The sequence below is a fragment of the Salmo salar genome, chromosome 25, assembly GCF_965601325.2.
Source record: "Salmo salar chromosome 25, fSalSal1, whole genome shotgun sequence".
Classification (NCBI taxonomy): Eukaryota; Metazoa; Chordata; class Actinopteri; order Salmoniformes; family Salmonidae; genus Salmo; species Salmo salar.
In genome coordinates, this window is record NC_138315.1 from 15,796,069 (window position 1) to 15,812,607 (window position 16,539).

General features: G+C 43.3%; 2 protein-coding genes across 3 annotated transcripts in view; both read left to right on the plus strand.

The window, feature by feature from the left end:
• Positions 1–9,930, plus strand: part of LOC106586235 (mitogen-activated protein kinase kinase kinase 20) — a 47,189-nt gene extending 37,259 nt beyond the window's left edge. Inside the window, exons 12-21 of one of the 2 annotated variants that reach the window (XM_045707774.2) lie at positions 4,551–4,595; positions 4,707–4,737; positions 4,856–4,992; positions 5,098–5,160; positions 5,251–5,349; positions 7,389–7,505; positions 7,785–7,859; positions 8,117–8,270; positions 8,396–9,042; positions 9,851–9,930. In XM_045707774.2, coding sequence (XP_045563730.1) covers positions 4,551–4,595; positions 4,707–4,737; positions 4,856–4,992; positions 5,098–5,160; positions 5,251–5,349; positions 7,389–7,505; positions 7,785–7,859; positions 8,117–8,270; positions 8,396–9,042; positions 9,851–9,913 — 1,431 coding nt within the window. In that variant the 3' untranslated portion in view covers positions 9,914–9,930. Of the gene's footprint in view, positions 1–4,550; positions 4,596–4,706; positions 4,738–4,852; positions 4,993–5,097; positions 5,161–5,250; positions 5,350–7,388; positions 7,506–7,784; positions 7,860–8,116; positions 8,271–8,395; positions 9,043–9,850 lie in introns of both variants that reach the window. The other variant, XM_045707772.2, reaches the window with a different exon arrangement.
• LOC106586236 (cell division cycle-associated protein 7) lies at positions 9,116–13,446 on the plus strand. Its single transcript, XM_014173288.3, has 10 exons — positions 9,116–10,001; positions 10,724–10,858; positions 10,972–11,091; positions 11,201–11,413; positions 11,506–11,580; positions 11,748–11,936; positions 12,099–12,233; positions 12,330–12,479; positions 12,579–12,715; positions 12,810–13,446. The coding sequence occupies exons 1-10, from the start codon at positions 9,981–9,983 to the stop codon at positions 12,838–12,840; spliced, it is 1,206 nt and encodes a 401-aa protein (XP_014028763.2). The 5' UTR covers positions 9,116–9,980; the 3' UTR covers positions 12,841–13,446.
• The last annotated feature ends 3,093 nt before the right edge of the window (positions 13,447–16,539 follow it).

A 16,539-nucleotide genomic window follows, 5' to 3' on the forward strand; every position in this document is an offset into this window, starting at 1 on the left:
TTTTCTTACATTTCCTTCTTCTTCGGTGAGGTTTAACGGCGGTTGGCATCCAATAAATGTTGCATTACCGCCACCAACTAGACTGGAGTATAACTCCCTTATACTTTGCTTGGAAAAAGTCAAATACATTTAAAATACCCTACCATCTAACCCTACACTCATTAAAAACCAACCACCCTACTCCACTATTTAAACTTTTCTAGTCCTACCTCAGGCCAACAGCCTGAAAGGACGGTACACCACCGCTCAACAAATCCTTTAACCCGGTAACTCTTACTCTTACTGAAGCTTATATCATATTTTGGCCTATCCCTCTGTACTGATACAGATCTACTACTCACACGAATCCTCTCAGGATCCCTCCCCCTTGACCCATCTTCCTCAACTTTCTTCACTGCCTCAGCATACGACACCCTCTGCTCTACTCTGACCCTGGTAACCTCAATCTGCCTGTCTTGCACCGGACATTTCTGATATCCCCAGCCCCATAAGCACCCCTACAATCAACACTTCTTTCCCCAATGCTACACATTCCTTTGTCTCATGCCCTTCTGCACACTTCTCACACCTAGGACACTCCCTCCTACACACTGCTGCCACATGCCCATAAGCTTGACACCTGTAACAACATAAGCTTTTACGAGAACTGAAATATCCTAACATCACTTTGTCGGGCAGAGACTCAACATCAAAACTCTAAAGAACAGCCAATGGCTCTTTTGTTTCACCACTCACGCCACCCTGTCCGCGTCACACCAAACAACGAGCATCACAAACACCGGGAATCTTCCCCTTCAGTTGGTCAACCTTCACATTTACCGCTACCCCAGTAATCACTCCTTTCAATGGCGCCCTTTTCTTGAGAGCAATTCTAGTCACATCTCTTGTCCCCATTTGTTTGGTGCGAAGCCCTTGCTCCCTCTGACCAGCAGAAACACAAACAATTATCACAAGACCACTTTGGGTTACCTTCACCGATTCCACAGCACCCAACTCTTTTTTTTTTCACACACTGAAACCACTAATGGATCAGCCAAAAGGCAGGGGTCCACTTCCTCCAAAAATGTCACTCCTACAGTCACAGACTCGTCTTTATCCTGACCATCAGGGCAAGCCTCAGGCTCCCAGGACTTCACCACACCTGCCACCTCCGATAATTCGCACTCACTCACTTCCATTTCTCCTCCTGTCTTCAATCTGGCGTAGGTCTCACACTGCTTACACTTTCTGCCATTCTTCGAAAAAACCATCTCCCTTTTTTCCAAAATGTTTACCCGACTCAAGCTCACCCTCTTCCTCCGTCTCTCTCTTCGACCTCCTCTGCCTCTCTTTTTCCCTCCATTCCTCCTCCGTTGATGTATATGTCTCGTTATGGTAATATTGTACTTCTCCTAACATTCATCTCATTCTTGCTCTCTTAAGGGACGCCATTCTCCCACTCTATCATCCTCAACCTTTTTGTCTTCTCACATTTTCCTCTTGGTTTTCCCCGGTTTTTTTTTAACCTTGTATCTAACAACTAATTCATTAACGTTACAATAACGTCACAACAAAGGTTTGTTAGCCACAAAATTCCAAATGTGGCCAAGAAAATAAGATACACATTTTGTGCTGGGAGAAAATGAACAAAATGTGACTGGTGTTAGAAATATAACTTCAGATGAGGTCTGGAATAACTATGTTTTAACATGTAAGACCTGAAATCAGTCATATTACATTAATTGATTTGCATTAGACCCATGTTCACTGTAGTCTTCAAGGCTTAAAAAAAAAATATTGTCAATGGTGGGATTTCTATCATTAGCTAACTGGGCACCACTCATACTTGGCGCAGAACATCAATTTGAATTGTATATGTTACACTTACAGACAATGCCTGCTTAATTGCCCCTGCGGGGATTGACAAAGTCGTGTTGAATTTGTGGTGTAGCCACTAGCCAACAGGTTTCCAATGCTTGTCCGCCTCTATAGTGTAATCAACTTACTACAGTATACTCCCATTCCACATGGGGGCAGAGTTGTGTGAACTACTGAACTCCTCTTCCCTGCCAAAGGAATCCCAAAGGCTGAGCAATTTCTACTGATGCCCCCCCCCCCCCCCCATCCTTCCCCTCCTGTCATCAATTAAGATCTGTTTCCGTTTGTCAACAGTATGCTTAGGATTTTATTAAACGATTTGAAGTCATTTGTGAAATACAATATGGCTCCTGTAATCGCGATATTATGTCACTTTAATTAGGCAAAATCTGTCATGGAAGTGTGGCAGTAGGGGTGGTGGTGTTTTTTTATGTGATTACTTCCGAACCATACCACTGGAGTAGACGAAAAATGCAGCTGGGGGTGAGCGACTTTAGAAGGAGGCTGCAAAGAAGTGTATCGCGCTAATTCTAAAACGGCCCTCTTTGAATGCGATCTGTTGAGATTGCCATTCATCTCAGGCTCTGGGCTGTTATACGATTCCGTGGGAAGCAAATAGAGAATGCTCTGATTAGTCATTAATTTAGTCATCTTCCCGTCAATTCTCCCGGTGCATCGTTTCTGCCACCACATAGCAGCCTCATGATCATAATGATAAAATGTGTATTTTGTCTGGCTATTTTCTGCCTGTTTAAACTTAATGAACAGTAAATGATTTATCATTAAAATGCATCATGAAAGACCAGTCAGATGGGCATTGGACACATTTTAGTTTGATATAGACATTAAGGACCCAGTAATCTTGATTGCAGAACAATAGCTGCAAAAACCATTGCTATAAGACATGGTAAACGTGTCTTGGAATGAAGTTTAATTTATTTTTAATTTCACCTTTATTTAACCAGGTAGGCTAGTTGAGAACAAGTTCTCATTTGCAACTGCGACCTGGCCAAGATAAAGCATAGCAATTCGACACATACGACAACAGAGTTACACATGGAATAAACAAAACATATAGTCAATAATACAGTAGAACAAAATAAAACAAAAAGTCTATATACAGTGAGTGCAAATGAGGTAAGTTAAGGCAATAAATAGGCCATGGTGGCGAAGTAATTACAATATAGCAATTAAACACTGGAATGGTAGATGTGCAGAAGATGAATGTGCAATTAGAGATACTGGGGTGCAAAGGAGCAGGATAAATAAATACAGTATGGGGATGACGTAGGTAGATAGATGGGCTCTTTACAGATGGGCTATGTACTGGTGCAGTTATCAGCTGCTCTGACAGTTGGTGCTTAAAGCTAGTGATGGAGATATGAGTCTCCAGCTTCAGATATTTTTGCAGTTCGTTCCAGTCATTGGCAGCAGAGAACTGGAAGGAAAGGCGGCCAAAGGAGGAATTGGCTTTGGGGGTGACCAGTGAGATATACCTGCTGGAGCGCATGCTACGAGTGGGTGCTGCTATGGTGACCAGTGAGCTGAGATAAGGCGGGGCTTTACCTAGCAGAGACTTGTAGATAACCTGTAGCCAGTGGGTTTGGCGACGAGTATGAAGCGAGGGCCAACCAACGAGAGCGTACAGGTCGCAATGGTGGGTAGTGTATGGGGCTTTGGTGACAAAACGGATGGCACTGTGATAGACTGCATCCAGTTTGTTGAGTAGAGTGTTGGAGGCTATTTTATAGATGACATCACCGAAGTCGAGGATCGGTAGGATGGTCAGTTTTACGAGGGTGTGTTTGGCAGCATGAGTGAAGGATGCTTTGTTGCGATATAGGAAGCTAATTCTAGATTGAATGTTGGATTGGAGATGCTTAATGTGAGTCTGGAAGGAGAGTTTACAGTCTAACCAGACACCCAGGTATTTGTAGTTGTCCACGTATTCTAAGTCAGAGCCGTCCAGATTAGTGATGCTGGACAGGCGGGCAGTGATCGATTGAATAGCATGCATTTCGTTTTACCTGCTTTTAAGAGCAGTTGGAGGCCACGGAAGGAGAGTTGTATGGCATTGAAGCTCGTCTGGAGGTTAGTTAACACAGTGTCCAAAGAGGGGCCAGAAGTATACAGAATGGTGTCGTCTGTGTAGAGGTGGATCAGAGAATCACCAGCAGCAAGAGCAACATCATTGATGTATACAGAGAGTCGACCCGAGAATTGAACCCTGTGGCACACCCATAGAGACTGCCAGAGGTCCGGACAACAGGCCCTCCGATTTGACACACTGAACTCTATCAGAGAAGTAGTTGGTAAACCAGGCGAGGCAATCATTGGAGAAACCAAGGCTGTCGAGTCTGCCAATAAGAATGTGGTGATTGACAGAGTCGAAAGCCCTGGCCAGGTCGATGAATACGGCTGCACAGTAATGTCTCTTATCGATGGCGGTTATGATGTTGTTTAGGACCTTGAGCGTGGCTGAAGTAAGCCTATATGTAATGTATACTGTATGTAATGCACTGATGTTCATAATTATTTACTTACACACATGAATGCTAAATGCAAAATCTGTGTTAAGAGTCCAAACATAAAGAATAGGCAGCATTTCTTTCTTTGAGCTGTGCCCATTTGGATTACGTGACCATTAAAGCAGTATTCCCTACTACTAATTCAGTTCTGTCTTTTTCACGCAGCTCCTTCCCAACCTTCATATTCATTCCTGGACAGAGGAACATGTGGTCAGTATCAACACAATCAATCGATTACTTATTTTGTTTAATTAACCATTAATAACCATTATGCCTCCATTGATTATGAATAATAATGCTTTTCCAATTCCATCCCCACAGTACTTTTGGATGCAGCAGATATTTGGGGCTGGTATGTTCAAAGTCACCATATAGATTTCTTATACTGTAGTTATGTTCAAATGAATAAACCCATCATTTTGGTGTGTGTGTGTTTTAATTTGCATTTTTGTTTTCCATGTTCTCAGAAGAGGGGGCATATGGCATGCAGCTGTATGGTGACCTGTTTAAGGAAAACCACATCACTGGCAAGAGGCTGCTGCTGCTCACGGAAACAGACATGCGAGACCTGGGGGTCAGGTCCAAAGGTCACATCATGCACCTCAAGGTACCATATTACTTTTGAAACTAGCATGAAATAGCCAGCCATTTCACAATGTGTCCATATGGTATAATTATTAAAATTATATGTATAACATGCTTTCTCCAACAGAGTGAAATTGAGAAGCTAACCAATGACTACATTGGGCTCTTCCACTTCCCTCCACTAATGAAGGTACTGTATGTCCTTTATCTTTAATGTTATGAAATGGTTGGCATTGTTTACTGTTACAATATGTTCAGTCTGGAAATCTCTGTTCCACAGGATGAGTGGGTAGAGGAGGAGGAGGAGGAGGAGAGGAGGAAGATCGTTAATCTGGAGCTGGTGTTTGGGCACCACTGGAAAGCTGGAACAGGTCACTCAGTAGGTTTTCAATGGACACTGAAAATATTCTATGACAAATAACCAAGATGTCTTGGTACTTTTTTTGTTGATATTTTGTCCCTGCATTTTCAAATGTATCTGTAAAATAATTTAGTCTCAGTTTGGTTCAAATGCATATAGTAATAGCTAACTTGTTGTCAGATAAGATTGAAACTGGTATATCAAGATGGAAATGCTCATCTTCAAGATGCTGTTTCTCTAGGTAAAGATGCCCATATGTTCCCCATCAAACTCAAGCAAACACTGACCACTGTTTCACTGAGCTTGCTTTGCCTTCAAGACATATCCTTACAAGAGAAACAGATGAATAAATATTTCATATAAAGCCATGCATCCCATCCACCCCCACTTGCTCAACGTCCTTTGTTAGGGTCTCAAACGCTGGAGAGAGGCTGCTTCTCCACTTGCTTTTTGAATTTCATAAAAAAATAGCCCATTTAGCCAGAAGTCATTTTCTTTTTAAAAGGCAAATGTTATTTAATCTTTCAGCTGTTCATTGTCCCATCATAAATAGTCCCCTTTCAGTGAGTTCGGCGGGGCTGAAACGAGCCTGCTAATTGCCTCCCATTTCTTCTGACATGTGGTGCTTTAGTGGGTAGAAAACACAGCAGGGAGAAGGAAACAGGAGGCTGAGAAAATGAGAGCTAATTATTTTCCCCTGCCTGGTGTCAGGTTCTGTGTCAGCCTTGTTTTTACAAACTGGAAGGTTTTTTTGCACTAAATAAAACAAACCCGCACTGCTTTTTTCCCCGCCTCTCTTTGCTGGCGGTGTCATGGTAGCAGCTGCACTTCTCAAAGACAAAATGAGGGCCTGCGATTGTGCGGCCACCATCTGACAACCACTGAGGGTCCCCTACTAATGAGGATATCACCGCGCAGCCAAGAGAAAGGTGCTGAATTATGTATGAGTTGTCATTAGAGCAGACGCACTCCGGTCTTGGGCATCATTATCAGACATTGTTTCTGCTGGAGTGATTAGACCAACGTGGACCTGGGGGCCCTGGTGCGACTGGCCAGGGCCGACATAGGGCCGCTGCCTGGTGTGTCTCGGAGCCAGAGCCTTCCTCACACTTGCTCCCCCTTTGAGCCCCGGCCAGTCCCTGGGGACGGTGCAGGAGTGGGCTGAGGCTCCTCAGACGAGTGTGTTAGTGGCACTTCTTTGATGTCTTCTTCTGTGATCCTCCACACAATAGATTGGTCCACACCGTGAACCCTGTGTGGTTAAGCAGTGACCTGTGGCTTCGTGGCTGGCTTTTGGGGATGGCAAAATCATTACTGCTTTGTCAGCATGCAATATTCAGAAGGAGTATGGCGTTGGGGTTTGCTCAGATTTGTATTTCCTAGTGAGGATTTGATCCCTATGTCCATTGAGCAGAAAATATTGAAATACTGAGTTTATTTTCAGCTAACTGGAATAACATTAGCATTACACTCTATATTTTTTCACAAAAAATAGCACCATGTATCAAGATTCTGCAAACCATATCCACTGCAGGAAATAGTACTAGGTATTCACCATAGCAACTTATGTTTACCCCTGAAGCAAAATAAATGTCTTTGCAAGCATAGGTTGTTAATATTCTCATTATTATTATTCATGTTTGACCACTTGATATGTCATCCTTCATGCTATGATAATTCAAGAGACATGCTATCCTCTGTGATTCTGAGAGCACATCAAAAAAAGTGTGTGGGAAAGCACTCAATCTTCAAACATTTGTCTTAATTGAACGCAACTCACACTGTATACTAGGTGAAAGCAGAATTCAAATCTAAAAGTACAACATAACTTGTGCTGCTGTCAAATTTGATCAGAATTTCATATACATTCACATTACAGAAATGTTCAATTCTAAGGAACTACCTCTAGGCTGTGCTGTTGGTTTAGGAAAAAATGAAGTTAGGTTCTCAACTGACAGCAGTTGTATTTTATGTTTTTTTTTGCGGAAAGCAACATAGTTTGGAGCCAGCCAGGGATAAATAAATATACTGTAAGACCTACAATCTCTCTCTTTTAGGACTGCAAATGGAAAATGTACATGGAACTTGACGGAGATGAAGTTGCAATAACGTACATCAAGGATGTGACCTTTGATGCCAACAGACAAGATGTGGATGTCCTGAAGATGACCAAGGTGTGATCATAAGCATTACGCCATGCCATGTGCTGAAAGGGCATCCGGACTTAAAATCAACAGTCACTTGTCCTTTACATTTCTTTGTTGATGGGTTTTTATGACCATTGAAGGAGCGTACCCTTTTGCTAAATGTTATGACATTTAAAATCCCTCATTGTATTTCCAGATAAATGTAATTATTCCTTGAATTGATGTCATTGCAGTGTTGAAGATGCACAGTGCTAGCTAACTTATGCATGATGATTAATTACCATTTATCAAACTATTTCCTTGCAGCCCCCATTTGTGATGGACAAATGGGTAGTTGGACTACGGGACAATCAGGTTGTTGACTGCATTGTTAATTATGAGGTTAGTCATTCAAAACATATCCTATAGGGAGACAGTCCTACAATGACCTAACCATTGCACTACATAGGCCTACACTACACCACCTTTAGGCTAGTCATTACCAATAATACAATTCTACAGTAAAATGTAGGTTCACAGTGTACTGTATGGTACGTCTTAAAAAATGAAATGCATTGTGAATTTAATTTGACGTGTAAATGTGATCTGATGTTTAAAATCGCCTACAGTGATTGTTGTGTCCCTACACTTGCCACTAGAATGATGTGAGATCACCAAGGTCTACGAGATATAGCCATGCAGTGATGTGGAACCCCATCGGTGGACGAGATGAGATCAAGACTGTGGAGCTGCTGATAGAAACAACCCAGTTGAACATAGAAGGGAACCCCAGAAGCAGATCAGATTCAAAAGGTCAACTTTCCTTTCTATGGTGCTTTGGATGCAGATTTCATTGCATCCAAAGCGTGGCCCATTTTTAAAGCTGCCTTAAATACAGAATGAACAAATGTTCCAGTGGATGTTCTTTCTTGTTCCAGATGTGGATCCCAGATGGATGTACAACCTGAGACAGAGGCAGCTGAAGAACCAGTCAGCAGCAGAGCAGCATGGTGCCCGGACCCCCACCGGTGGCTCAGAGACCTGCACCCTGTCTCAGTTCCTGTCTGCGTATGGAGACCAAGCCTCTTCCTACGCTGCAGCAGTGCGGAGGTCTCCCAACCGCAGCTCCCTCTCTCCCTGGTGCTCCCGCAGCTCATCCCCCACCACCGGCCTGTCCACCATGCTCTCCCCCCTCTACCTGGGGTCAAAGGGCAGCAGCCCCTCCAGCACCACCTCAGAGAGCGCATTGGAGCGTGAACGCCCGCTCAGTGCTGGGGCAGTGCAAGGTTACCGCAGGCACAGCAGCTACTTTAAAAACTCATTGACAGGGGGCCACAACAGAGGTGCATGGTCCAATACAAGGGGCAACTTCACACAGAATAAGTCTAGCAGAACCTCACAGCAAACAGGGAGGCCTCGGTCCCATAGTTACAGTGTAGTAGCTCAGAACCGCCCCAGGGTGATACCGGGAATATCACCAGCGGTGGAAAACCCCAGTACAGAGCAAGAGGGGGCTAAAGTCAGTGAGGGGGGATGGATCAAAGTGGAGCGCCAGAAAAGGTTACCGCGACAGGACAATAAACAGGTCAGAGGAAGACCGAGGAGAGGGAGTAGAGGTGGCTGTAGTGGTCGAAGCTGAGGATCATTCGCTGTTTGAAACTGTTTACATGTCTGAATAGACTGGACAGCAGGTTTACTTTGAACATTATCCTTCGCACTACTTCAAAAATATACATTTTTAAACGTTCTCTCTTGAGGGATCTTTTTAGGAGGCATTTGAGCTAGGGAGAATTGTGATTTAGGGAATGCACACAATTCAGTCTTAGGGCTGAATTCTGAATTGTACTGTGTGCACTCAAATATCTTTTCTGTTTAACATGTAAGGCTACATATCATTTGTAGTTGTATATGTGAACTGTTTTATATAAGGCTATTGTAAATTGTATTGACTACATTGTTGTAATATTTCTATTTATGAGAGATAATTGTGCCTTTTATTACAATATAGAAAAGTTAATGTACGTATTGATGCTTAAAAATAGATGTTTTATATAGGTTTTAACTATATGTAGAGTAAAAAAAAAAAGAAAGATAAACATACATGAAGACAATACGATTCTCTCATTATCCAAGGACGCGGGAGTTTTTCTATAAACCCGCCCCTTTATGCACAGTTCTACGCTATGATTTCGCGCCAGGTCGTAGTACTTGAAAGGTAACAAGTTGGTGGATCAGTATATGACAGAATATTTTCAAATATTTGTAAAACAAAATATGTTTCTCACAGCAGTATTTAAAAAAAGATATGTTTTCTAATTTGTTGTGTCGCAGATTTGTGTGTTCCATTTTCATTTTAGCTCGTATTTAAAAAAAAAAGTTTATATACCTTTTAGGACACTTTCCTGGCGCGGGAAGTTTCTCAGTCCCATCTGCAAGTCTTTCTCTGCATTCATTAAAGGACTGCAGAAACGTCTACACGAGTTTTGGTTGACTTTCTTTGCAGAAAACTTTCAAGAAAACAAAATGACTCCATCTCGCTCTAAGGTAAGGAATGTATAATTACATATTTATTTGAATAACTATATCAAAAAGTTACAGGGTACTTCTAGATAGCTGCAGAGAATGATAGCTACCTACAAATCTGCTGTGGTAAACTTGTGGCTAGCTAACGTCAACTCTTCTATTTTCTTGCTCACATTTTAGTCAAGCTGTTGCATATTTCCCGCAAAAGTTGCTGCAGACTGCCTATGCAACCGTTGCTTTGCCTTTGCTTCAAATCAAGTATCCTGCTTAGCTAACTAGCTACCATGTGTGAATCTAGACAGTTAAAAAAAAAAAAATTAAGTAACGTTAACTAGGTATGTTTTTAATCAGCCATTTCAGTGGTTACTAACTAGTTACACCACCGTTTTTGGCTACTCAGATTCATATTTTATCCTGACAAGTTTTGTCTTTTCAAATGTTGGTTGTATCCTAAATCAAAGTTAGTGAATCTTACTTGGCTACTGTAGCTAGCTTCAATGACCTTGTAAGATCCATTTGTGTTAGCCGTGATATAGCTGCACATTAGCTAACTTACCTTGTGGTGTCCAGAATGAATCTTGCAGTCACACCCCTACCGCCATAGGTATTGCTGCTTCTCTCCCTGTCTAGGAGGGCAGCAGTGTGCAGGCAGTTTCTAAAACCAATAGTACTCACTGTGTTTGTCTATGGTCTGAACTTCTATCCATTCAGTTTTTCCTAACTTTTTCCGCTTGTCTCTCCAGCTCCAGCAGGCTCCCCAGCCTCCTTCCATCAGGATGAGTTTGCGGAGCTTCCGCAACGTGCCCATGGAGACATCCTCTTCCTCCTCAGATGACAGCTGTGATAGTTTTGGCTCGGATGGTGGCTTTGCCAACACGGTTAGCCGAATTGTTACGTTTCCATCCAGCTAGAATTCATGTTTTACCATATTCACTCATTTTAATGAGTTTGTTGTTAATGCAACTGAAGGTTGTGGTTTCACTTTGTGCAGAAAAGTAGCTTCAGAGAAGCTAAGAAGGTGGCGGAGAGAGCCAAGGTGTTTGAGGCTAGCTCGGAGGAAGAGTCTCTCACTGGGTTCGAGAATGCTTTCAGCAGTGAAATGAGTGCCATGGTGATTATTTGTCATTTTTTTGGTCTTGATATTACCAGCTTAATTTTATTACACAATGGTGGCTACTATAAACCATAACCTTTCAGAATGTTGCTCATGTGTGTTTCAGAGAGTGGACTCTGACTCGGAGGAGTCAGTGGGGCCTCGGAGGAAGGGCCGTCGGTCCCGGACTCTGAAGGTGGCCATGAAGTTCCCCACCAGGAGGGCCACCCAGAAGACTACTGCAGCAGAGCCCTCTAAACAGCCCAAAAAAGAGTCTGACTCCAAGGAGGGAGGCTTCATGGACAAGAGGGCGATTAACATTAAGGAGAACAAAGCAATGGTAGGACGGGCTCATTCACAGGAGTCATTCTGGCAGTTGCCTGCTGAGTGACATTTGAGTGCTCATTTTTCTTTTTCAATTATTTTGTTTAGCTTGCAAAGCTGATGGCAGAACTCAACAAAATACCTGTCTTCCCCAGAAGAACATCCCTGCCTATGACGAATACGGTAAGTGGGACAAGATGGAGGATGAGGCTGTACTATAAAACGCATATCAGAAAACCGAAGATTTGACTATTGATGTCTAGCTGCCATGTTTTTTGTTGTTATTTTTTACTGTATTTTTTTATATTTTTTATTGTATTTGATTGGGTATGTTTCAATTTCCTCTCTAGCCTCGCCGTGCCCCCCGCCAGTCTCTGGGAGCCTTAGGAACCCGTATAAGGAACCCTGAACGCACCTCTCGGCCCCATACTCGTTCCCGCACCCTGGTGGACGGCCCCCCCAGCCCCTCTCTAGAGGAAGAGGAGGACAAGTTCAACCTGGTGCGCAGGAGCCCCTACTATGAGGAGGTGGATCAGGCGGTGAGTGGCACACCCATACCCTTGTTGACACTCATCGTCACCTGTTTGGTTGGTGAGATGAGTGTCATATTTTGATGTTTCCTGATCTGGCTGTTCAACAATAGTGAATCTGAACTCCAGGAATTGTAAGTTTGGTTGATATATTTGTGAATGTGTTTATAGAAGGCGCCCCGTCGGCGCAACTACAGCGGGGTGCTAGCTATTCCTCATGTGGTGCGGCCTGTGGAGGACATCTCCCAGATGGAGCTGGACCTTATCGCCAACAACGTGCGGGAGAAGGTGTACAACAGCTTCACTGTAAGTTCCCATTCTCCTACAGTGGTTCTCAAACGCAAGGTTTCACATTCGTACTGCCGTGTTCAGCAAATTCACCCCTCTGATTTCTTGACCTAGGGATCCACTTGCCACCAGTGCCGCCAGAAGACGATCGACACCAAGACCAACTGCCGTAACCCGGAGTGTGTGGGGGTGAGGGGTCAGTTCTGTGGCCCATGTCTCCGTAACCGCTACGGAGAGGAGGTCCGAGATGCCCTGCTGGATCCTGTAAGTACTGCACCGTTCTACTCCCAAGCCATCATGAAACGGTGACTCATTCTTTGACTGTTGTGCAGCCTTGGTTGAACTCGCCTTGGTATGTTGCAGGAGTGGGAGTGTCCGACATGCAGAGGGATCTGTAACTGCAGCTTCTGTAGAGCCAGAGAGGGTCGCTGTGCCACTGGAGTCCTGGTCTACCTGGCTAAATACCACGGCTATGACAACGTCCATGCCTACTTAAAAAGGTAAATGCTCTTTCTACTGAAGCACTTCAATCGTATTAGTACTGTGATTGCTACTGTGCTGGGAACTCAAACATGGCTCTTTCTCTCTCTGCAGCCTTAAAAAGGAAATGGACGAGAGCCAGTAAACCACGGAGGCCGTCACCTGATTCTGGACCTGACTGACAGCGTTATGTTAAATATCTCTATATTCCGTAATGCAAAACAGTGAATTCTTCTATTGCTCCTGATTCTGTGTTATTTTTTTTCTTACATTGTTTTAAATGTATAAAGTTTTAACATCAATTACATGACGTAATTTGATATGAGTCTTCCTCACTGTTTATACTGTTATGATGAATTTCTTCAATGGTTATAGTTACGTTTGCTTTTAACCTGCAAGTTCTGAATAAACCAAATATATCAAATGTGTAAAGGTTAGTTGGTTTTAACTTCATTAAGGCTTATCTGCTGTTTTAGTCTCAGCTGTTGGAAAGTTTTTTTTAAAATGGTCACGGTTACTCTTGACTATTTAGTAGTCCGTCGTTGTCCCACCATGCCCCTGGGGTGGAGAGGGCACAGTGAGCTGTTGACTCCCCCCCCCCCCGGGGCTGAGAGGGACTGTGTGATATCCTGCAGTGCCTGGTTATATCCTTCATTAGATAACTGTCACTAATGGTGTGGAAACAATTAGCACTGTCTAATGGGAATCTCATACCTGTAAATCAATTCTATTAAAGCACTTTCTCGCTCTGCTCTTTCTCTCTTATTTTCCAGCTATGTTTTACAGTGCAAATAGTAATGTTCTCAGGTGTCACTCAAGTAGCAAGGAAGTTGGTGCCTGTATTTTCTGTTCAGTATTGTGGCACCACGCAGGAAATGTGAGGTGAATCTTTGGTGGTTCATTGCTATTAATCCTTTGATAATGTACTACATTTGACCTGCACCATTTCCAGTGAGCATGCTCTCATTAACACTGACACTTACCTTTTGAAATTACAGTCAACACTTGAGTGTGTTTGGCGGAAGACTTATTACAGGAGTAGCTACTTTAATTCACAGTGCACTGCTTTGTTCTCTTTTTGGAAAACAGTTGGAAACTTGTCCTGCCGGGTTTACAAAAGGATACATATTTGGTCGCAAGTTTTGTAGTAGTTCGTTGCCTTCTGTCATATTACTAGTCATATGCAGTAGAAAATGGCTTGCATTGACATTGGAAAAATCTTGGAGACTTTAAAATAAACTGATCAAGGTACGCCACAGATTTGGTCTGAATAGCATCCTCAGTTTCTAAAAGTAGACATCTGGAGATGTGCAAAGAAAGAAGCAAGTTCTACTGCTTTAAACAGCTGTTCTCCACAAATCCATACAGTGATGCTGTGTTTAGGTCGTCATCTCTGTTCCCTACATCATTTACATCACACTTCAATATTTTTTGGATCATCTTTTTCTCCCCCAGAAACAAATCTTTAAAAATCTATTATTAGCATAATAAAGATGCACTTGAAAATACTGGTATTAAATACCAATGATCATCCACTTTGAGGTGATGAATATTTAGGGAAATAATTGTTTACGACGTGCAAGCATTGAGCTGATCTGGTAATCAGGCTATGAAATACAATATTTATTCATTAGAGCGGATTTAATGAGGCCTTGCGGCGCTAATTATGAAAACCAGTGTAGCAGTAAATGAGTAGCGCACGGTGGCGGGCTGTCGGGTACCTGTAAGGAGGGAATGGGGGTTGAAGTGCCCTGAGTGCCATGCCACATTGAGCAACACAGAGCCACAGCCCTTCCTTGGTCCTGTCTGTCCAGCCCCCAGCACTACATCACTTTATCTGAAGACCGCACACAGATGGGCCCTCAGCCCCCACAATGCCCTCTTCTGCCAGGGCTGGAGGAATTAGAGTAGTAATGATGACAATCATGTTACATGAATAATGATAGTGATATTGTGCTGGTTGAACTGCAAAGCTATTATCATGCAGGTTTTCAGATTACATAGGATTTTTCATGCAGGTTTTTTTTCTTCTCCAGTTTAATTGATTGATATTTTCATTATGGCTGCAGGGTTGCAAAATTGCTTTTACTTTCCTAGTGTCCTGCAGGTGTCTAGTGATTGTTGTGAAGCCAGAGGAATAACAGCTGAATAAATGGAACACACAATTCATGATCACAATGGGATCTGTAGGTCAAAATCAACAAATTAATTACAATGTAGAATCCATCTGTCAGACCTCCGCAATAAACACCCTTTTCAGCTCACTGCCATGGAACGACATAACTGGATTGTCATGTCGTTCCATGTTAGGAGCTACTGTAAGGCCCGGATCACACAAGCACAAAAAGAACGCCAGGAGAGGCCATTCAGGGGGACTAAGATGTCTTCAGTACTCTCTTCTCTGTGATTTCTTGTGCAGGTGGACAGAAGTTTCTAGATAATATTCCTTTCCCCCAGACCTCTGTGTCCTGTAGACTGGCGAGAGAGTGTGCTGCTGTTGAGGAACAGCAGCGAGTGACTCTTGGTGGCAGGAGACTTATGACATGTATCTTACCACCGACTTCAGACTGGAGCAAATGGAAACAGCAGTTTGGTCCAGGTGTCAGGGACATTATCCAAGAAAAAAGGCTGCCTGCAGTTGCTCCATCTCTGAAGAAATTGCCAACTCACCCTAACAAAGGAAGGCATAAGTGCACTCGCTGCCGCCTTCAAAGAACGCGTGACAAAATTACGTTATAAATACAGAATTCTTCACAGAGGGGGGAAAAACACATCATGCAACTGAACTTGTCAATTCTGTTATTTTTGCATGCTTCCTTAAAGCTAACTTGTTGGGGAGCATTTAAAGCATATGTTCAGTATCATAAATAGTCGAATTGTCTGATTATTTGGATATTTCAGGTATAAGTGATACATCTGAAAGGGAATTTCTGAGGAGTAACAAGGCTATTAATCTCCCATAGCTAGGTTATGATTCAATGCACTACCTCTACTAAACTCAGCAAAAAATGAAACGTCCTCTCACTGTCAACTGCGTTTATTTTCAGCAAACTTAACGTGTAAATATTTGTATGAACATAAGATTCAACAACTGAGACATAAAATGAACAAGTTCCACAGACATGTGACTAACAGAAATGGAATAATGTGTAATAATGTGTCCCTGAACAAAGGGGGGGTCAAAATAAAATGTGACGGTATCTGGTGTGGCCACCAGCTGCATTAAGTAGTGCAGTGCATCACCTCCTCATGGACTGCACCAAATTTTGACAGTTCTTGCTGTGAGATGTTACCCCACTCTTCCACCAAGGCACCTGCAAGTTCCCTGACATTTTTGGGGGGAATGGCCCTAGCCCTCACCCTCCGATCCAACAGGTCCCAGACGTGGTCAATGGGCTTGAGATCTGGGCTCTTCCCTGGCCATGGCAGAACACTGACATTCCTGTCTTGCAGGAAATCACACACAGAACGAGTAGTATGGCTGGTGGCATTGTCATGCTGGAGGGTCATGTCAGGATGAGCCTGCAGGAAGGGTACCACATGAGGGAGGAGGATGTCTTCCCTGTAACGCACAGCGTTGAGATTGCCTGCAATGACAACAAGCTCAGTCAGATGATGCTGTGACACACCGCCCCAGACCATGACGGACCCTCCACCTCAAAATCGATCCTGCTCCAGAGTACAGGCCTCGGTGTAACGCTCATTCCTTCGACGATAAACGCGAATCTGACCATCACCCCTGGTGAGACAAAACCACGACTCGTCAGTGAAGAGCACTTTTTGCCAGTCCTGTTGAGTCCAGCGACGATGAGTTTGTGCCCGTAGGCAACGTTGTTGCCGGTGA